We start from the raw sequence: 22833 nt of genomic DNA on the forward strand, positions 1-22833 counted from the left end.
AAAGTGTTCTACAGGAAAAAAAAAAAATGTGTAGCCTTTGGCAGCCTATAAGCTTCTGGCTGTCAATTTTGCATCCTGGAGTCGAAATGAAACTTTAATTCTGTTTGGTTGTTCTAGGAAACAAGAATTTAAACCTAAAATAGTGAAATAAGGCTTGTTATGTCTCATCATCTTAGGGATATATTAAAGGTCAGATATGAAGAATTAGAGGCAGACCTTATGTTCAAGTTTTTATTCCCTTCAAACTGCATGTTCTATATCTAATGCAGTCCTCCATCTAAACACACACACACACACAAAAATCATATGACATTTCATAAGCCTGTGCTGCTTTGTGTGCTGGAAAATAAAAAATGAGCCTCGCTAAGGTTTTGCTGTTCGCTTGAGAAATAACCAGCCTCATCAATTCCTTTGCCTTGACACTGGTTTTTCCATACTGGAGTGACTGAGTCATTCCTCAAAAGAAAACACATGCTGCCTACTTAGTACATGGAGTTGCATTAAATAAAAAGTTACATGTATTTTGTGACTTTGTACTGTGTGACAATATTGTGTCATGTGCTTTTCCCATGTTTCTTGTTTCTTTTTGTCTTTTCAGAGAAAGAATGCCTGGCCACATGTGTGCAGAATATGCAGCAGTCAAATGACCTGTCCCCCCTTGAAATTGTGGAGATGTTTGCTGGTCTTTCCTGCTTTCTCAAAGACTCCAGTGATGTGTCTCAGACACTGCTGGATGACTTCAGGACGTGCCAAGGATATGTCTTCCTCTCCGACCTCCTGCTGAGGTGAATGCTTATTAACAGATTGATCTTCTATTAACCTTACACTTTAATAGGTTATACAGCATGTCAAATGGCCAGTAAACCAAGATTACAAATTGGTTTATGTATGAAAAGCTACTAGTTGTGTTTGCAGATGTATATGTTAATGTTTCAGAAGGGTAATGGATAAATAATAGACATGTGCGATTCGTTTCGTTCCGAATCGAAATTCAGACAAAATTTCGTAAATTCGGATATATCTGAATTCCGAATTAAAGGTATAACGAATTCAAACGATTCCGAATTTCCGATTCGTTTTTTTTGGACGAACTTTGTTTTTTTTGGATGATATTTCGTTGTCACTGTGCTACAACAAACGAAAACGAAACGAATTGGAAACAAAATTTCGCACGGATTTCCGCTAACTAATCCGAATTCCGAAAGAAATTGATTTTTGGACCTGAATTCCAAAAAACTAATTAAAGCAAAATCCGAATCGAAACAAATTTTTTGCTGGTGCACATGTCTAATAAATAATGTGAACCCCAAAAAAATGTAATATATTGAAGCTTTCCCGTCCTTAGATGTGGTGGCTGCATTCATTTCTAAATTTTCAAACCATACAAAAGATACCTGTAGATCTTGCCAGACATGCAGTGTCCTTTTCACTTCCTCTGAGCTGAGCGAGTCATTTTACACTGCCTGGCTTCCTGATTGGCCAGAAAGCCGCCTCCATGCTTCCTCGTCACCTGGTGATGAGGGAGCATGGAGGCGGCTAATCAGAACGCCGAGCAGCAAGTCATTACACGCCGCTCGGCTTCCTTAATGGGGCTTCCGGTATGCGGTAAAAAAATATCAGTACTCGATACCGAAAAAACGGAATTGGTGCACTGGAATGCACTAGTGGCACGCACCCAATATAAAGCAATAGAGTGGATATGTGCAGCCCACCATTCCTGGTTTGTATATATATAATTTAGGCACTGCAATGGTTAACTGCTTGCTTTTCCTCTAGAGGCTCAAATAAAACCCAATCCTCGACTGTTAGACTGGTCCCTCCAGTCAATCTCCCCCAGGCTCTGGCAGTCGAAGCGGTGACAATAATACCACCTCTAATACAGTCCATTCTACTGGATTGAAGGAGAAGAAGTAGAGGGGAGAGCGGTAAGCTCTCCTTTTTTTCCCGGCCCGTAGAGAAAAACTGTTAACCCTTGCAGTGCAGGGTAGCCCAACTGCAAGGAATACCTTTTGCATACCTGGAGTTCCTCTTTAAAATCTGTAACAGACAGTTAAAAACAGAAAAAAATTGCATATCTTAAAGATGCCCTTTCACTTTGCCAATTTAGAAACTATTTTATGTTTTATTGCGTGCATTGCACCACCTTCTGTTAACAAAAAAAAAAAAGACAATTTATAATACCTGTTTACTCCTTTTAAGTGACTGGACAATGCAAACTGCATAGCCGCTAATATTTTATAAATGGTAAGCAGCTACTGAGTGCAGATGTTTGTTCTGTGTAATCCCTCAGTTTATAGATCCAGACATCCACTGGTTTTATAGCACTGATTCATGTCAGTACGGATGGGAAAATGGATGCTTTCAGTTGTACCCAATGTTGTGTTTATCAGAACATTGCGGTAACCAGACTGCAACAGCAATTATGTTTTGACAAAAGGTGCTTATCGCACAGGTGCCTGATGCCTCAGACACTAAAGCAAACAAGACAAGGGAAATGGTGGACAGCTATGTATGTAGTCTGGACAATGAAAAGCCCTAGCTGAGTTGTGACAGCTTTTTTACCAGTGTGAATACCTAGCTGTGGATAGACATTTTATCAGTTTAACGTGCATCAAATCCAATCTGTAGCAAATTAAAGCAACTCCCTTGCTAAAGTAGAACTGCCAGTAGAAAGAAGCAAGTGAATATTTACCTCTTCCCCTGCCTATGCCACCAAATGCCGCTCTGATGAAGAGAAATTGTTGACTGACGTATCTTCAGAAACTGTCACTTCAAGGAATGTTGATCTCTTGGTTTTCCGACCGCATTAATTCGCTGTACCCACCCCTGTGCCACTACTGTGTGCTTCTGTTATAGACAAAGTCTCTTTAAGCCAGAAAGGCATTAAAAAAAAGATGTGATAGAGTGGAGAAGAGTTAAAATGTCAGGCTTTTTTTAGGGAAATGGGGGGATGAAGTTGTCATTAAGGCAGGAAGGCAAAGGAAAAAACACATTGTCAGAAGGTCTAAAGCTTTCTTACTCTACTAAGAATGTGTTCTTGTTGGTGTCCCTGTTGGACAGCTTTCTTTTAACTTTTGTCCTAACAAGAAGTGAGAGGAAATCTCCCAAAAAGTGACAAAGACAGCAAAAAAAAACAAAATCAACAGAGGTTCTATCGCTTTCCCATTTTTTGTTCAAAAGAACAAAAACTTTATTGGCTGGAATTGCACTTCAAGTGTATTTCCACTGTTGCAGTCAAAATTGAGAACATGCCTCTATATGTTTGCTAAGTGTTCCTATTCACACACCATATCTAAAAATTTTAATAAAACAAATATTTTTTACCTATTGGATATCTCTATTTTGCAAGGCTTTGCAAACTTCTCTCTCAATTTCACTAACCAGAAACTCTGACTGTCCCAACAGACTAAGGACAGATTGAGCTCCCCCTCATTAACATCAAATCTAGTTAACAACTGTCGCACCGGGCGGATCACAAGGTTTCCTGCCATGATTCCACCCATGCAACCGAACAGAATCGTGGCTAAAACAGCCGTGCGACGTGTATCGCAAACAAAAGGTACATGTACCTTTTTTTTCTGGGATTGCTGTGCAGATGTACCCCATTGCAATCAATAGGGCCGCACAGCAATCGCTGTCTGCAGTTGTGCATGACCGCGCGATCCCGGATCGCTCAGGTCTGCATCGGCCCTTATGCAAGCAGCAGTTGATTTTTGTTTAAATTATGCTATGTGAATGAGAAACATTTAACAAACAAATATAAAATTGGTGTTCCCCCAATTTGGCTGCAAAAGTGGAAATACACTTTAAGCCTATCATGGATGGCTTGATAAAAGTAAGAGTTTCTCCCATTTTGTGACCGTGGTTTATTGGGCTGCTGCCGCTGGGCTCCTCTATTGGATCGGATTACACAGGTCAGCCTTCGCTGTCCATGTGTATCAATGAGCCTTGGCGGCTCAGAACCCTGTCGTTGGTTCACCAGTTTTCCTTCCTTGGACCACTTTTTGGTAGGTCCTAAACATTGTAGACCAGGAACATCTCACAAGAGCTGCAGCTTTGGAGTTCTGACCCAGTCTTCTAACCAGTCCTTGCCAAAGTCACTCAAATCCTTACGCTTGCCCAATGTTTCTGATCCAACATATCAACTTCAGAAACAAAATGTTCACTTGCTGTCTATTGCATCCTACCCGCTTCCAGGTGCCAATATAACAAGATAATCAATGTTGTTCACTTCATCTGTCTGTGGTCACGATGTTATGGCTGATTGGTGTATATCTAATTTGTAAAGAATCCAAATACTATCCATGTACCCCTGTCATCATGGGTGAGTGTTGCAACAGGTCTCCAGTGCTCATTTGAGTTGTATAAAGATGGCCAGATATCTCATCAGTGGCCAACCTTCAGCCCAGCTCCAACAAAAGCTCTTCATTTAGTCTTTGATAGAGCATGGAAGAGTTAGAGTCGTGTTTATTATTGCCATGTGTTTATCTATTGGGAAGATTCCCTCAGTTTTTGTCAGGTCGTTGGTAACTAGATGGTGGAGAATAAATACTTCTTCTTTTCTATGCTCCTCAATGCCATCTAGCAGTCATAATGCTGTATTTTCTGAATATTACATTGCACCAGAAAAGAAAATATACTAATAATTTTCACTTTTGCCTCCATTCGAGCAAAAGTTTACAGAGATTTGTAGGGCGAATGGCTCGTCATATTGTTTATAAATAGACCCCTTAGTGTGAGCTACAGTTCTTTATAAGCCAGACTAATTTTTCTCAGTCCAGCACTATGCAGATCCTGTTTTGTCTGTAACTGATGGTTCAGTATAGTATTATTGATGATCCCAGTTAAATATAAAATATATATATATATATATATATATATATAATGTAATGTAATCCTATATTAAAACAGGGATGCACAAATCCGAGGAGCTTCGTATGTTCCTTTAAATATGACAGCTGCCTCCTAACTTTTGAATTTTTTTCTTTAGTCTAGTCTTGGAGCTGGAAAAGTTCGGTACTTGTTATCTGAACTACTAAATTAACATGCAAAGTGTTCTGCACTATGGCGGTAAAGTAAAAAAAGAAAAAAGAAAAGTCCTTTCATAACACTGAATTATCAAGTAGAAGGAATTGTATAATTGGTGTCTGTTAAATATGATAAAATATATAATTAAACTGAAGAAGTGCCTACAGAGATGTAAATGACACATGTATTGAGTATTTATACATTGTTCTAACCGTATATCAGAAACATTTAAAATAGAAATATGGTGTCAAGTTGTAAGCATTGATCTCAGTTAGGGCTTGTTCACACGACGTCCAGATTCTGTCCTGACTAGATCCGTGCGCTCCTGCACTAAAAATGCATACCAATGTATCCCTATGTGTTTTATGGGCTACAGTTCTCACGTGCGCAGTCCGTTCAGGTCACGACAGAAAAAATACTGCATGTCACATTTTGTCCGGTCTGGATATGGTCAGGAAACGCACGAACGCAGCTAACATATTGACAGCCCCATTCCAAACAAATCGCGGCAAAGGCATAGTACCGCGTCTGCAGATCTGCTCCAGATAGTCTTCTGTGATCATATGAGAAAATACACTTCTTAAAGCTGAACTCAAGGCAGACATCTAAATACAAGGCTGAAATCCATATTTCTGAACTGTTTAATCAGTAAATCGATGCAGTCTGACACCTTTGCCAGACCACACAGCCAGGTTAGGGTGTCAACAGGCTTTTCTTCATTTCAAACAGGTTTTGCATCCCCTTACAAGTCTATGAGAATGCAAAGCCCACATGAAGCAGGTCAGGAGAAGGTTAGCTAAATGCCAAAATGACCTGTCATTGAATTCTGAATGACCTATTGCAGTCGATACAAGCCTAAAATCCCAGAGACACCGGTCCTTATGTACTCCCAAGATTTCTCTACAGACTACACTGCGGTTACGCAATAAAGAGACTAGTCTAGGCACTACTCCAGCTGTAAAGGGGTTGAAGATCAACTCATTCTGTCAGCCATTCTTTCTGTGATCATGTGTGCACTAATGTAGATGCCGATTGGTTTGCTAGTGCTGACCAACCTTTTGTGAGCGAGTCCTATTGTACAGGGTTTACAGAAGTTTGCTAACAGTGAAGATTGGGGTGCTTTTCCAGCTCTTTGAGTTTTATAGATCTGACCGGAATTTAGCTACTAATTGGGCTTCTGTCCTGCTAAACGGTGTCTATAGTGTGTCTAAAAAGCATCCGAAACAAAAACATGAATTGCCGTGTATAATGTGGTGTTAACCTAGCCGTAGGTCCTTTTACCCATGAGCTTTTTTTGTACTGGGGCATTGCGCATTTACAGAGCTCGTAATGGTGGGAGCCAATGACTTGGCTTTTAAAAGCAACACCTATACCTTTCAGTCTGTGATTATTTTAAACTACACATGTTAAGAAAATAAAACGCTGTTTTTAAAACTAATCTCTTTATCATGTGATTTTCAGAGTTGGTTAAAGTTGCATACTAATTGTTTAAACCAAATGTTTCACAAAGTTAACATTTTAAATGTCATTTAGCATAGACATTTCGACATGTTTGTGTAGACCTGAAAAAGTACGACTATAAATGTGTATGTATACTTTCCCCCAGGCGCCATATGTCTTTCATTGCTGATCAAGTAATATTATGATCTATTTTTAGCTAAAATTGGATGCATACAGCACTGAGGAAAATTTTTTATGTTGTCTTTCCTGTAGGCTAGAGCAAGCTAAAGAGAATGAATCCAAAGATGCGCTAAAGGACTTGGTTAACCTAATTACTTCTTTAACAACATATGGTGTCAATGAACTGAAACCAGCTGGTTTAACTACAGGGGCACCTTTTTTATTGCCAGGCTTTTCTGTCCCACAGCCTGCCGGAAAAGGTAAGTCACTTGCCATTTACATTTTATCCAAATGATAACAGCCTTAAATTCTGTACTACGGAAATAACTTTGAGCTACATGGAAACCTGGTGCCAAGTCGATAATGCATAAAAGTACAATTAGAGATGTGTTTCTGAAGAGGCAAAGCTGTACCGCATAGTGTAATGTTCATACTAAATTCCCCTACATCTCACTTTGGTGGTTTTGCTCTGCATTGGCAGTCATCCAGTTTTCTGCATTTAGACTTTTTTTTTATTTTATAATTGCCAAGACTTCTTTGTTTGCTAGAGTTGCATATGCAGTATTGCAAACAAAAAAAATAAGATGCAACATTCACTAAATAGTTGGTGTAGACTTACCAGTCCAGCAGAGGAGCAGCAGGTTAGATTGTGTATGTAGTTTAGTAGTAATGACAAGTATCAAAAATAAGGGATCAGGCAGCAAGAATTGAAGATGCACTCAACTAATATTTTTGTGGCCTGTGTGTACCAGATGTTCATCTTGGTATGAAACAGCCCAGTCTTTCATGTTTTTCTACTACAATTTTTCTTATTAGGATTTTGAGGTTATTTGTTGTTTTGGTTGCAGGTTTAAGTGTGAGGAACATCCAAGCCTTCTCCGTTCTACAAAATGCATTTCTTAAGGCAAAGACCTGCTACCTTGCACAGATTATCCTGGATTCCATCACAAATATTTATATGTCGGACAATGCCAATTACTTTATCCTGGAGCCTCAGCATACACTTTCCCAATTTGCAGAAAAGATTACCAAGTTTCCTGATGTGCAGGTGAAATACTTTGAGATGCTTGAGTTTTTGGTGTTCAGCTTGAACTATATTCCTTGCAAAGAATTGATAAGTGTCAGCATTCTTTTGAAGTCCAACACTTCATTCTCCTGCAGTATCATAGCTACTAAGACACTTCTCAAGTTTATACGACACCATCACATCTTTAAAGATGTCTTTAAAGAGGTGGGACTTCTGGAGGTCATGGTCAATCTTTTGCACAAATATGCTGCTGTGCTGAAAGACCCAGCCCAAGCCTATATCGATCAAGGTAGGACCCTAAACACTTTGTTTTATTATTTAAAAATGCAATAAGGCTTTTTTGTTTGTAATACGTTGTTATACCTTTTAAACTGCACTTGTGCTCAGATAAGGACATTGTACTATTTACATAACTGGCATTTGTGCATCCCTTTATATTTATATTTTGTTTTTATATTTATAAAAACAAAATCATAGATTTCGGTACTTGTCGATACCGAGTACCGATACCGGCACTTCCGGTAGCATAGAGCCGTCTTCCCGGGCAATTAGGAAGCCAGTAAGGCTTCTTGATTGCCCGGGAAGCCGACTCCATTCTGTTTAGCCGGCTGGATGCTGATTGGCCGGGAAGCCGGCTTCCCAGCCAATCAGCATTGAGGCCGGCCAAACAGATCTGACAATATGGTGACACGACCCGACACCTAATTCCCCTCACATAGATCCGTATCGCATTCATTAACGTACCAGTCCCTCGGCCAGCGCGCTCCAAGTGGGCAGACACCGCTCTCCAAGATCTCCCCACGTCTCCTGTGTACAGCGCCCACGTGATTGGCGCTCAGCCTGCTACTGCGCATGCGCAGACTGCCCAGTGCTTTCATTCAGAAATCCTGCACAGTAGCAGGCTGAACGCTGATCACGTGAGCATTGTGCAGTGTGCACACAGGAGACGGCAGATCTGGCCGAGGAACTGAATGCTAAGGATCTATGTGAGGGGAATTGGGTACCTGCAGGGTGGGGGTCGTGTCGCTATATTAACAGATTTGTTTGCCCGGCTCGACACTGGCTGGGAAGCCGGCTTCCCGGCCAATCAGCATCAAGCCAGCCAGATGGAGCTTTCCGGCTCCATCTTTCCTCGCGGCACTGCCAGTCAGAGGAAATCTTCCTCTGACCGGAAGTTCTAGTATCGGGAAAGGTATTGGAGCATTTGGGCAAGTACGAGTACTCGCCCAAATACTCGGTATTTAAACAGAGATGTACAAATCGCAGGAGCTCCGTGTGCTCCTTACAAATGACAGCTGCCTCCTAATTTTTGAATTTTTCTCTAGTCTAGTCTTGGAGCTCAAAAGTATCGGTACTGTACTTGGTATCTGTGCAACCCTAATAGCAACCTTGTCTCTAATTTAGAAGTTTTGCAATCACCATTCTAGGGTTTTTCCCAGGGATTGGGGGTTTAGGTGGAGCCTGATGTGCCCTCTAGATGAAAGTAGGGGGGAAGCTTCCAGGTCAGAGGGTGAATTTAGTAAAGGATTCCAGAAATAACTCCCATTATTTTGGAGCCATGTGTATGTTCAGGGAAGCCTCGGGTTGCTCCTCCTCTAATCATTCTTGAGATTGGCCAGCCTTGCCCTGTAGGCATATAGTTTCTTCTCATGGTTCCTGAGGGTATTCAGAAGTAGGGCACCATGGTTAAAAAATGCCAAAGCAGCCGCACACTGTTGAGTTCAGTGAATAAAACCAACTTTATTAGCACTAGCCATGCTACATAGTCCCTATAATCCACCAACCCTAACATGTTTTCTCCCCGACCGGGGAAAGGGGGGGATTGAAATATATAAACAATATTTCAGATTTCATAACATCGTTCAGAATTTTGGACTTAAACCTGGGATGCTTATTGAGAATGTTCTGGGCAGGCCCCAGCCAAGACTGCCTCATCGAAAGAAGGTCCTAGGATGCTGGCCATCAGACTAGGGACATCTTCTGGTGCAAAAAAGTACTAAGGGATAGACCTCCAGATTGTAAAAGAACATTTTGTATCAAACCTGCTTTTTTATTTTATCGTTTAATGGGCTATGAATGTTTATCTTGTTGCCTTTTGGCTGGAGTTGTTTTAGGCTTCATTTATTTATTTACAACAGGTATTTATATAGCGCAGACAATTTACACAGAGCTTTACATTATCATTCACAGTGCACATTCACATCAGTCCCTGCCCTCAAGGAGCTTACAATCTAAGGTCCCTATCTCACATGCATATATATATATATGAGGGCAAGTTTAGACAGGAGCCAATTAACCTACCAGCATGTCTTTGGTGTGTGTGAGGAAACCGGATTACCCAGAGCAAACCCACGCAACCACAGGGAGAACATGCAAACTCCTTTTGCAGATGGTGACCTGGCCAGGATTCCAACCAGAGACCCCCAGTGCTGCAAGGCAGAAGGGCTAACCACTACGCTACTGTGCTGCCAGACTACGCCACTGTGCTGCCTGCATTTGTGGTTTAGACCGGGGTCTACCTTTTCATTAATTAAACATATTTAACATAATGTACTGACTATTGTCAGGATAGTATACTTGTTCTACATATTTTACTCTTTTTTTTGTTTTGTTTGGTTAATCTAAAGTTTACCTGTTTTCCTAAGGGGGGTGTACAACTGTAATACAGTCATCAGAGGAACAAAGGCAATTGGCACTCGTGGTGATGGAAACTTTAACAGTTTTGCTGCAAGGATCAAATACCAATGCTGGTAAGTAGCCAGTCTTTTAACAGATCTTTGGTGGTATCAATGTTTTTTGAGATGTTGGAGATTTTAAATTTCTAGATTATATTCACTAGGGATGCACCTAATAGCGTTTTTTGCGTTATAGAGTACGAGTACCGATATTTATCTTTCGGTTCTTGCCAATACAGAGTACCAATACCAGTACTTCCGCTAGAATGGAGCCGGCTTCCCGAGCAATCAGGAAGCTGGGAGGATTTTTATGACCCATATTTGTTTTCCATTCACTAGGGTTTTAGAAATTCATACCTGGCTGTAGATTGAAATAAAGAAAAGTAATAGTACATTTTATGATTAGTAAACAGAAGAATAGGAAATGATTAATCAAAATGAAAGGAAAGAAAATTTTCCCTACGTATAAGTTGTTGCCAATAGTGACCAATGAGAATAGTTTAGTGCTCATTCACACCACATCCAGATCATCTCCAGACCATACCAGATTGTTTCTGGACCCAAAATGCATCCTAATGTATCCCTATGCAATTTCTGGCCTCTGTTTACACCAGCACAGTCCGTTCCAGACAAGACCAGAAAAATACTGCAGGCAATGCTGGAATGCACTGGAGCTGCGGGCAGGTCCAGATCTGGTCCGGAAAATGGTGTGAACCTGCCCTGAATGTTTCTATAAGGTGAAAGGTTAAGTCTCAATGGTTGTAATTGGCATCAGCTGTTGGGCTCATTTCCAGTTTTAGCGAATTGACCCTAAAATAGCTGTTGTAGTAATTATTTGTTATATTTTTAATGAAAGTGATGTTGCCCTTTAAATATGTCAAAAAGTCATTATATTACTGTTTATATTTGTATATTATGGTCAGTACTTTTGCATTGCTGTCACCAGAATTCTAAATAGGAGGTCTTTTTAAAAATAAATATATATCTTCAGATATCAAATTGATTGGATCTCTTTAAATTATGATTTTTTTTTCCAGTATTTGTATTCCTAGACATTTGATTCATATACTTGGGCATTGCTTGTATGTTTTACTGCATGCTTTTAGACACAGAAGTGGAATTTAAGTGAGAACTTATCTTGACTGTCAGTATTCTTGTCCAAACAGAAGTATTGACGAGAAGTAGCCAACAGCAGTGGATTCATTTGAGCTTTGGTTGATAAGAATGTCTCAGGAGTAAAAGGCTTCACAGCAACTCGATACTAGTTATACTGCAGTTAATCATGCCACTATGTAACAGCTTCCTTTTAATTAAAGCATGTTGTCAGGCCTTGGGGAATCAATCACTATGAATAGCAAGAGCACACCACAGCGAATGAGATTTAGCGAATGTTTGCTTATGTTTTTTGTGTCTAGCCCCTCCCAAACAGTTGCCCTAGCTCTATTAACCCTTTTTGGAGTCCAATTTAAGCAAATTCCTCTATCAGCGGTCGCTAACCTTTGGGACCTCATGGACCACTAAATTCATCATTTTGAATCCTCCGGACCACTTATATGAATCAAATTTTTTTTTTTAAATGCAGTGCTGGTGGAGGCAGGGAGCGGTGCCACCTGCCCCAGCCCAGTAATAATATTTTTTGTCCCCTATCGAATGCCCCCCTTAGCTTCAGCACTGCCACCAACCACCCCTGTACCTTCCCTTCCCCCACACTGAGCCACTATTACCTGGCTTCTCCCCACTTTTTCTATGTCCTGCAGCCTGCTCAGTCCGGGTACTGACGAGATGCACCGCCTCTTGCAGAGCGCCCACTGTACGGAAAGCCGCTGCCTGAGTCAGTGAGAGGCAGCCCTGGAGCCTCCATGCTGTTTCAATGATGGCCCAGCCTGCACGGCATCAGAGGGGCCCGGGGACCACCAAAATTTTCTCGCGCACCACCAGTTGGCAGCCAATACATACATACATACATACATACATACATACATACAGACACTGTATATTACCTTTTCTAGTTGTTTCTTTGGAGCAGGCCTTTGGGCAGACTGCAAGCTATTGTGAACAATTTAAAAGTGAAGGTCGAGGGGGACAAACTAGGACAGCTTCAGTTTCCTCTCATTGACATACAATGCAGGACACAAGCCCTGAGATCTTCAGTGCTTTGTAAGGATAGACTGAGTTCAAATCTAGTCTACAACTGATGATGAAATCTACCAGCACAGCACAGAGAGGGTTAATTAAGGAAAACTTTAGCACCCCAGACCCCTTAACATTACACATCAGGCCAAAACATCTGTTTTTGGAGTTTTCCAAAAAGAGCAGTTGGAAAGTAAGCAGCAATGTAACACATATAAAGTGTAATCTCAAGTTGGCTACAAAAGTGGAGCCACATTTTAAAGTGTAGTTTCACTTTTGCAGACAAATTGGGGATAACACCTACTTTATATTTGCTCTATGTTCTCATTCACATAGCATAACTTCTGTGTGACTACTACAGACTTATCAATACAAATCCAAAGATGATGAACAAGAACAGCGCTATTCGTCATGTCTACATTCCCTTATTTCCCAACATAAGTCAACTTTTACTGTATCACTATATATTGTAACATAAAGGAGAAGTTGAGTGTCCAAATCCCCCTTAAAAGTAAAGATTTATAATATTTCTATTATCTTTTGTATGACATTTAAGACTCGGTTAAAGGAGATCTATTAGGTGAGTGATTTCCACTCATCCTCATAATTAGAGCCGACGTGTGACAAAGAAGCTGTGGCAGGTCGGCTCTATTGATCGGGAAGTGAGCAGAAACATGCACCAACCTGCTCACTTCCCGATCGCCTCCCTGCAGTGAGCGGCGACTGTCAGTCACCGCTCCCCACAGGGATTCCCCCCTCCACTCTCATCCTCCAGCGCTTAGTGGAGGAAAGAACGGGGAGGGGGCGGGCACAGCTGGCTCTGTCTGTGTCATACTGACTTTCACTCAGACTAATGTGATTTTTTTAATGCTGACGTGTCGTATTCAATTTCATTGATAGGTCCACTTTCAGAGCATTGAGGACCTCAACAAAACATGTGACAAATTTGTGGCCCCTTTTTTTGCAATTTGAAATGGAAAACCCCAATATATTTTTTAGAATGATTTGTGTTTGCTATACATAGGTGTCTTCAGAGAATTTGGAGGCGCAAGATGTGTCCACAACATAGTCAAGTACCCCCAATGCAGAGAGCATGCCCTCATGGTGATCCAGCAATTAATGTTATCCCCAAGTGGAGATGATGACATGGGGACCCTTTTAGGACTGATGCACTCTGCTCCACCAACGGAGCTGCAGCTCAAGACAGACATTCTTCGGGTGAGTTATTTACCGGCTGTAAATGGAATTCTTAGCATTTTCTTTTTTTGAGCAGAATAAAAAACAATTTTCCATTTAACAGATAACAGATGGTGATATTCACAGAAAGTATGACTAGTTCTCTCACTTCGGTCCCATCTTGCTAGGTTGTATGATAACTTGCAATCACGCTTTATTTCACATTTCAATAAATGAGCTAAACTGGTTCCCTCTGATCATTTTTGTTACATTGTTTATAAGTAACGGTCTATAAATATATTTTGGTATTTTTTATGATTTGTGCATACATTTTTTTAATTGGTTATAAATTTGTTAAACTGACAAAGCATTTTTGTTAATATAACTTCTGTAATTTTAAATTGACCTACTGGCAGTGTATATTTGTGGAATATTAATGTGGCCCTGAACAGAAAAAGTGTAGTCTTCATATCTTAGAGGGACATCTAAAATTTTCCCTAAATGAGATTTACGTTGTTTTAAACGGCTCTTAAAAAAGTAACGGTGTCATTCCTTTGCCTAGACACTTCAGTGCCTTGAGCCTCATAGCTACAGGAAGGAAAATAATGATTTGATCCCCTGCAGATTTTGTAAGTTTGCCCACTTACAAACAAATGAAAGGTGTATAATTTGTATCAGAGGTGTATTTTAAATGGTAGAGACAGAATATCAACCAAACATTCTGAAAAAACACATGATACAAATGTTATAAATTGAGTTCCAGTTCAGTGAGTAAAATAAGTATTTGACCCCCTGCCAACCAACAATAATTCTGGCTCCCACAGACTGGCTATGTGGTACACAGATTAGTCCTGTCATTTTAAGAAGATTCTCCTAATGACAACTCATTATGGATATAAAAGACTCCTGCCTACAGAATCTCTTTCTTCCATTCAAACCTCACCACCATGGGCAAGTCCAAAGAGCTGTCAAAGGACGTTGGGGGGGGGTGGGGGGCGCTTCGGGAAAATATTAGGGGTCTAAACAGTCCCCTGACATTTCCCTTTTGAAATAGAAAAATAAATTGAGGACACAGAGTCCTCAATTTATTTTTCTGCAGCCTCAGCACTCGATGAATGCAAAGCACTCAGTACAGAGGCTTCCCGTTCATTCAGAAACTGAATGAAAAGTATTTTGCTATCAAGTATATTTTACTATCAAGCAGTTTCCGAATGGCAGAGAAGCCTCTGTAGTGAGTGCTACTCCCCATTCATAAATTAATCAATGAACAGGAAGTGATGTAAATCACTACTGGAGACATTCACAACTGGGGACACAATACTATGTGTCCCCAGTTATTTACAAACACTGGAGTGATCAGATTAATCCGGTGTTTGCTCTGCACACAGAGGACTGGTAAATATCAATGATATTTACCGATCCTCCGTTCGGCCACGCACAGAGCCGATATCCTGAAACTGACAGGATGACAGCGGCTCTGATCTCCCCACTGCTCGGCCATCCTGAAAGCTGCGGCTTCTCTCCTCCTCCCCGCCAGCTGCCACTCGTTCACCCTCCCCGCCTGCCGGACATTTTGATTCGGATCCCCGCTGCCAGAGCCCCTACAAGCGGGGGAGAGCAGCGCGGATCCATGGAGTCGCAGATCCCTGCCTGGATGAGAGGCTGAACATGCCGGCGTCCACATGCCAGTGGTGTTTTGGCAGCGCCCTGAATTTCTGTTAATAGCTGTCATCAGCGGCTTGTCAGCCACTGATGACCGCTATTAATTTAAAGAGGACTGTCTGGGGAACAGTTCTGGTATAAGTTAATGAGCTTATAGCAGAACTGTAAATGCCAGCGCCGTAAGGCATACTGGCCTGGCCAGCTGGGGAACAGTTTTGTTCCGCCGTATGCCTTACGGTGGTGGCAGCGAAAGGGTTAAAATACCGCTATGATAAAAATTATAGACATTTCAGCTCTTTGTAAGTGGGCAAACCTACAACATCTGCAGGGGATCAAATAATTATTTTACTCACTGTATATATCTACAGCGTTGGGTCAAAGGCACTTCTGCTTTTGGCTGCCAGTCTCACATGATTTGGTAATATGACCACTGTCTTGTTTGCTGTTTTCCTTGCTGGAGAAAAAGCTGTAACTTGATCACCTGCAGTGCAAAGATCTCCCTGCTCCTCTTCATTATTTCTGTGGATCTGTGCTCCCTGCACATCTCATGTTGCTTAAATACAACCCCTCCAGTCGTGAAAACAATAGATCACTGGGGAAAGGGAGGGGGGTGGCTGGGATGATCAGCTCTGAGATGAGGAAGCAAAGCCCTGCCTCTATTAAGATGGGGTCCTTCACATGGTAAGTCAATAATGAGTGAAAATATCAGCTGCAGGTAGCCTATAGGTGATACTGGTGGCTAGTCCTTTGCCCCCCTGCTTCTTTTTTTGCTTCAGGCCCATTTTATACTCTGCAAACGTTTCAACCAAATCTTATTATAGGTGGCAGTCTCTCAAGATCCAGCCATTTACAAGTGACCCAAGCATTTGAGTGATGTACCTTGAGCAGATCAGGATGCGAGCTACTCCATGTTGGAAGTATTAATCAATATTATGTGTATATCTGATGCAAAACTTATGGCATACAATTTTAATGACCACCAATTGCTTCCTCATGCCTGAATAATTAGCTATAGCCTTTGATGCTGAGGCAGTTTAGCTTACGGAGTCACCTGATTAGTGCTCCCGTCTCAGGAGATCGGACTCAGGAACAGCAGATTTAACATCAGAAACAAAACAAGTTTTTTATAATTTTTTATTTATTTACTATACTGATGCCATTGAACATTTACATACCTAGGCCTTGACAGGTTTACTGAATTATGTTACGTCTTTTATGGTTTGCAGGCCCTTTTAATAGTTCTGAGAGAGAGTCACCGAACAAGGACCGTTTTCAGGAAAGTTGGAGGATTTGTATATGTCACTTCCCTGTTGGTCGCGATGGAGAAATCTCTGAGCTGTCCACCAAGGAACGGATGGGAAAAAGTGAACCAGAACCAGGTCTTTGAACTTTTACACACCGTTTTCTGCACACTGACAGCAGCCATGCGTTATGAGCCTGCAAACTCTCATTTCTTTAAAACTGAGATCCAGTATGAAAAACTGGCCGATGCCATTCGGCTGCTTGGCTGCTTTGCAGAATCCCGGAAAATCAAACCGTCAAACGTCTTCCCTTCCAACAATCAGCCATTTCAGAGACTGCTAGAGGAGGACCTGGTGCACTTGGACTCCGTGTGTCCTGTTCTTAGGCACTGCAGCAAACTCTTTGTATATCTCTATAAAGTAGTCACAGACTCTTTTGACAGGTATGTTAACTTTTTACATTTTTGTCTCTGTGTTTTATGTCTTTATTACTGATCTAATCTACAGTACAGTAAATAGATGCGGGACAGAATCTCTAATTATATTAAAGGAAACCTGCACTAACAGAAGAATAGGGACTGCCATAACATTAGGGGCCTCTTTCTGAAAATGCTAGTTGCCTGATCATCCCTGGCTTCAGTTCTTTGTAAAGTATTGTACAGGAGCAAGTATTCTTAAGCTTGATACTGAACTTCATGCAGATTTAAAATACATAAATGAGTGCACTCTGTAATCATTAATACATCATTAGGTGTTTTGGGGGTTTTTGTTTTTTAAATGCAAGCAGTGTAAGTACCTGATGTGGATCTGGTGTCAACATTGTGCAGTTCCTGTATAGCAGGACTCAGAATGTTCGAGGAAGAGACAGCACAAGGAACTGTGCTAACGAGAAGCATGCTTATGGGAGGAGAGAGCAGAATGATGATGAGCTCATCACTGGGCTGCTTCTCCTTTTACTGTCCAGTAACTGGCTAGAGGTGGACCAGGGCTTGGAGGAAGTGGGTTGATTGATGATGGCCAGGAAAATCTAGTGGCAGTAATATCATTTATCATTCTTGCCCAATTCTTCTCTGTGAACTACAGAACATACTCCCCTTTGTTATGGAGATAAGGGGGGGTCTGTGGTCCGAATACCCGCGACAATACTGCTCCATAGATACAGTATGAGTGTGTGTTGTCACCCTAGGCAAATGAGTTCCTGGCAGGATCACAAGGTAAATAAAACCTGAACAAAAAATCCAGCTACCACACCTAAGAACTGGTAAGCTGTAAAATTGTATACTTTTGGGTTTAGATACACTTTACGTCAGAATGATGCCAGGAGAGGTCAGCAATGGCAGTCTCCATATTTCCTGAGTACAGGTTTCCTTTAAAAAATGGCTCCATCCAAAAGAAGAAAAAAAAAGATTAATATTAGGTGAAATGTGTCAAGGTTCGTTCTCCTGCAGGATCTTTACTGCTGTCCAAATAGTTTGGCTGTTTCTCTACAGTACATGTCATCAGCTTGTGGGTTCTATGTGTACATGAGGGAGAGATGCCCTTTAACAAACACAATTAAAAACAGCTGCACCTCCAACCTGCCTAATGTACCAGATTGAGTTGTTAGATGCATTAGGCAGGCTGGATAATTATGACTGCTTTATTAGGTTCATTTTTATTTTCCATTTCTTTGTGTTCTACATTTCCAATTTCTTTTGAAAGAATAGCCATCTAACATTTCCATTTGAGCATACATACATAGATGCAGATCATTGGGAGGTTAGGCTAAACTGACTTCTAGATTAGTGTATATAATTCAACAATCTAATTGACTGCAGGGCTTGTGGAAGAATACTAATCTTCGTAAAATCACTGTATGGCTTGCATATAGGCTGATGAAGATTCTGAGAAATGTTACCGGTGAGGGCAAAATAAAAGCTTTTCTTTTCCAGGAGAAGTAGTTACACTGCTGAAAGTCAAAGAATGCCATAGCATGCAAATAGTTATTGGAGGAGTAATGGGGAGCAATATCAAGGCTGAGAAATGGGTTGTTTTTAACCTTTGAATTTGTTTTCCGCATAAATTGTTTTAGAAGGCTTTTGATAGGTGATCTTTAAAAGGCAAAATATGTCTCATGAAAGAGTGATTGTAAAAGTAAAGTATCCTAAGCCTTGTGCTATAAATACTTTAGTATTCTGGAATTCTGAATAATCCAAGTAGAGTTTCCATGTGTTAAGATTTCTGTCAAGTTCTTGATCAGGTATTTTATAGACTTTAAAGTGGAATAAAAGAAATGACAAATATAATGCAGTTTGCCAGTAGCATTAACACATCAGTCTTTGTTTTTCTAAGTTCTCCCTGTAACATAGGTTTATTACCTGTTGATCCTGCCAGTACATCCGTTATTTCTCCACAGCTTTTAACAGGGTGGCGACGCTACTTATTTTGCAGTAACATTGTGCAGCAGTGTTGTCACCCTATTAACCGGGTATTCTTGGGGTGCGTTCATACCAGAGCCAAAAACATAAGTCAACAGAGGTACGTTGACTTGAGTTTGCTTAGTGCATTAAAATCCGTTGTGTGGTGTTGCGTTTGGGTGGGGGGGGATTTTTTAATGTTTGTTTTGTTTTTTTACACTAAGCTATATATGGTATTGTTTCTGCATTGTGTTGACACGTTCGTACCAATCTGTTGCATTCACTGAAAAAATTGGAGCCTTCTCTGCTTTTTATTTTTTATTTTAGCGGAGGACAATGCAAGGCCCTGGTGTGAACTACTACCATTCACACCCATTCATTTTCAGATGTCCTTGTGTTGGCATGCGTTGAAAAACAGATGGCAACAGATCTTGTGTGAATGGGGTCTTAGGGGTCTTGTTTACACCAAGCGCGGAGCAGGTGCAGAGCAGTTACAGACCGGAGCAAAACTGCGTCCAATGTATTCCAATGGTATTTTTAGCTCCAGTTCACATCGCAGCGTTCAGTTCCAGAGCAGGTAAAAAAACTGCAGCAGGCCCTATTTTACCTGCTCTGGAACGCATGCAAACGCCTGGAACGCACCGAAAGCCCATTTTAAACAAAAAAAATTTAGTTTTTTTACCTGGAACGCATCCAAACGCGTCACAACCCACTGCACTGCGTGTGCAGAAACTCATGCAGATCTGCTCTGCATTTGGTGTAAACAAGGCCTTAGATGTACTTGTAGTTTTAGTAGGACTTTCAGCGTTAGTGAAATCACCAAATGCGTTTCGATAAAATGTTATCCCACCTTTTGATCTTTATGTTTTGCGCACTGCAGCCCCCACAAAAAGTTTAAGAACCACCTCTGGGGTGCAGATGTTCAGGGTAAAATTAAACTGCGCAAGCGCACATTCATCATCGGTCTTCTGGGACCAATGATGAAAGTGCGCATGCGCAGTACACTGTGACAGGGTGACGTCCTGCTCCTCCTCTGGCAGCTAAACTTCCTCTTGTTGATAGGAGTCAATGACTAATCTGACGTCCGTGCAGCGGGTAGTGCATGCATGAGATTTTGTTTACCTTGGCTGGGGGAAGATGAGGCTGTCTGGAAAAGAAGTCGGCTTATGAAAAATAGAAAAATGTAGATACCAGCTGCACTCCATACAGTACTATGATCAGGTCAATATGCCAGTGCTTGTAGTGACAACCATAGATGGCGCTGTGTAGATCCACATAAGAACAATGGAGAAGTCACTAGCACTAAGTATGAGTACTGGTGATGTCTCCTCAAAGCAACATATTATTGTTTTGAGGAAGAGACCCTGCACTTTTCTTCTTTGGCTTATGAAAGATGGGGCTACCTTGGGGAACAGAGGGCTTGGCATGGCCTGAAGAGTTTAGTGTTAATTAAGACTGGTAAATATGACTATAGGTAATATTTCCTAAAAAAAATTGCTGGGTAATAAGTTATAGCTCAAACATATGGCTTGGTTTACTTCTGCTTTACCTAAGGCAAAAACAAAATTAAAGCCCAACTCCAGCTTTTTAAACCATTACTGCAGCAGTTTTTTTTATTTTTTTTATACAAAAGAAATAAGATCAACCCATATAAGTAAAGGCTGACTATTGTAAGCGCACCTCATAGTGTTAAATGGCTTGTCCTGACTTCAATGCCGACCTTGCTGGACAGCTTGGCTTGTTAAAGGGTGTGGAGAAATAGCACATTGCCTGGCCGAATCAACTGGTAATACAACTATGTTACAGGGTTGAGGCTATTGACAGATTGTATCATACATGTCTTTTTCGATTTTGCCTATATTCCTAATTTAATATTTTTAACTGTTTAATTTTTAACTGTTGTACAATGTGTGGCAGACGTCTGCCTGTCATTTGTAGTTCCAGGTCCTGTTTTTGTGTGTGTGGTCCAGCAAAAAATAGGCACGTGCGTTTCACATCTCTTCCCCTCTTCTCAAGGTGAAAGGGAAGGTTTAGCCAAGGTTGTACATATATTTGGAACAAGCTTGGTTTAAAGTAAACAGTTGCCTTCTACCCAAAGCTGAAATATTATTAGTTTTGGGTGGACTGACCCATTATGCAAATTCCACTATGCTGTCTGTGGCCTTTTCTTAGAAAAACAGTGCTTCCTGAGGGCTTGTTCACACAATGTCCCGATTCTGTCCAGACCAGAACAGAACAGAAATACCACATATCATACTGTCAGCTAATGGATTTTGAGCTTACATGATGGAAGTATAGACTTCTGGAAGATATCGCATTGGACAGCAGAGTATTAAAACATTATTGTACCCATTAAAAAATGTCAAATGTAACTTGCTGCTATGGGAAAACTGTAGCTGTGTCGGCAATGTCAACCTAACACCTCTTGAAGTCATTAAGGGCCTGTTCACGCACTGTTCTGTGCGATTAATGCAAGGTACCACGCAACACACCTACTGTGCATTAGTGTGACAGTTGCGTCGCCATTCATTTGATCGCATCATGCCGCGTGGTACTGCAAAGTCGTGCATTGTGTTGCAGTGGAAAAAAGTGCACTACTTTTTTCAACTGCAATGCACAGTATTGTGGTACCGCATGTTGCGGCATGGTTGTTTGAATTGTGGGCGTGAGGTGCATTTGGGGTGCCATTCAATTGAATGGCAACACAATGCACCTCCCGCACTGTTAACTTACGGTAGGTGCATTTGCTCTCTCTCCCCTCCCCAAGTGACGAGGGAGCATGGAGCCGGCTATAAAATGAATTGTAGCAACGGATCAAAGAGTAATACTTCCACCTAATAAATCAGTGGTTCCGCCTCATCTTGAGTATGTGGTACATTTCTGGTCACCAACTCTCAGGAGGGACCTCCTGGAACTGGAGAGAGTTCAGAGAAGGGCTACAAAATTAAAGGGATAGAAGGCCTGAGTTATAAGGAGTTGTATATGTAATTTGACTGTTAGCCAGGAGTCCTGCTTTATGTACAGTGTGGCTTATCTGGAAATACCCGGCATTCTTAGGCTATACTCACATTGGATGGCTGAGGATTCCTGTGGCAAGAACCTACGGATTCTTGTGACAGGAATCCCTGGTGCATCCACACAGATGCAGCCACTGTGCCCGTTCAGGATAATGACAAGCTGGCAGCGGCAGTCCGCATGTAAACATTCACAGTACAATTACATGCAGTTCGGGATAGATGATTGTCCCTTGATGCAGACAGTTTGCATTCAGGGATAATCGTCTATCTTGAACTGCATGTAATTGTACCATGTACGATTACATGTGGACTACCACTGACCGATGTTGCTGCTGTCAGCCTGTCACTAACGTGTACGGGCACAGAGATTGCATCTGTAATGGGCACACCTGTGGTTCTTGCCACAGAAATCCCCAGCTGCAGCCTAAAGGCCCATGTGAATGGAGCCTTAAGGTGCCCATACACTGCTCGATTCTCGTACGAGAATCGGGCGAAATCCCGCGATCGTACGAGAATCGAGCAGTGTGAACTAAGACGTGCGACTAAGACGTACGGTCGCACGTCTTTTGTCGAGCCAACATGTTCGAAAACCCGCCTAGAATCGTACGATTCTCGGCGGGTTTCTAGCCTGCTCGCCCGATAGCTGCGGAACGGGCCGGTGTGTGCACGCGCACACTGCCCGTTCTGCATTGCCGTCATCGGAAGCCCGCCCCTCAGCGGGGCGGGCTTTTGATGATCGCAGGTACGATCTGCCCGTCCAAGGTGGGCAGATCGTACGGGCTTTCAAGAAGCATACGACCAGGCAATGTTTTTCCAATCTTGTATTTTACAATTTTGGTGAGCCCTTGTAAACTGTAGCCT

General features: G+C 41.5%; 1 protein-coding gene across 1 annotated transcript in view; it reads left to right on the forward strand.

The window, feature by feature from the left end:
- The window catches only part of WDFY3 (WD repeat and FYVE domain containing 3), a 195553-nt gene that overhangs the window by 51485 nt on the left and 121235 nt on the right, over nucleotides 1–22833 (forward strand). Inside the window, exons 7-12 of the mRNA XM_018576192.1 lie at nucleotides 599–785; nucleotides 6742–6908; nucleotides 7497–7964; nucleotides 10321–10425; nucleotides 13505–13698; nucleotides 16545–17002. Coding sequence (XP_018431694.1) covers nucleotides 599–785; nucleotides 6742–6908; nucleotides 7497–7964; nucleotides 10321–10425; nucleotides 13505–13698; nucleotides 16545–17002 — 1579 coding nt within the window. The remainder of the gene's footprint in view (nucleotides 1–598; nucleotides 786–6741; nucleotides 6909–7496; nucleotides 7965–10320; nucleotides 10426–13504; nucleotides 13699–16544; nucleotides 17003–22833) is intronic.

Source organism: Nanorana parkeri, unplaced genomic scaffold, assembly GCF_000935625.1.
Source record: "Nanorana parkeri isolate BGI_ZX_2015 unplaced genomic scaffold, ASM93562v1 scaffold59, whole genome shotgun sequence".
NCBI classification, from domain to species: Eukaryota; Metazoa; Chordata; class Amphibia; order Anura; family Dicroglossidae; genus Nanorana; species Nanorana parkeri.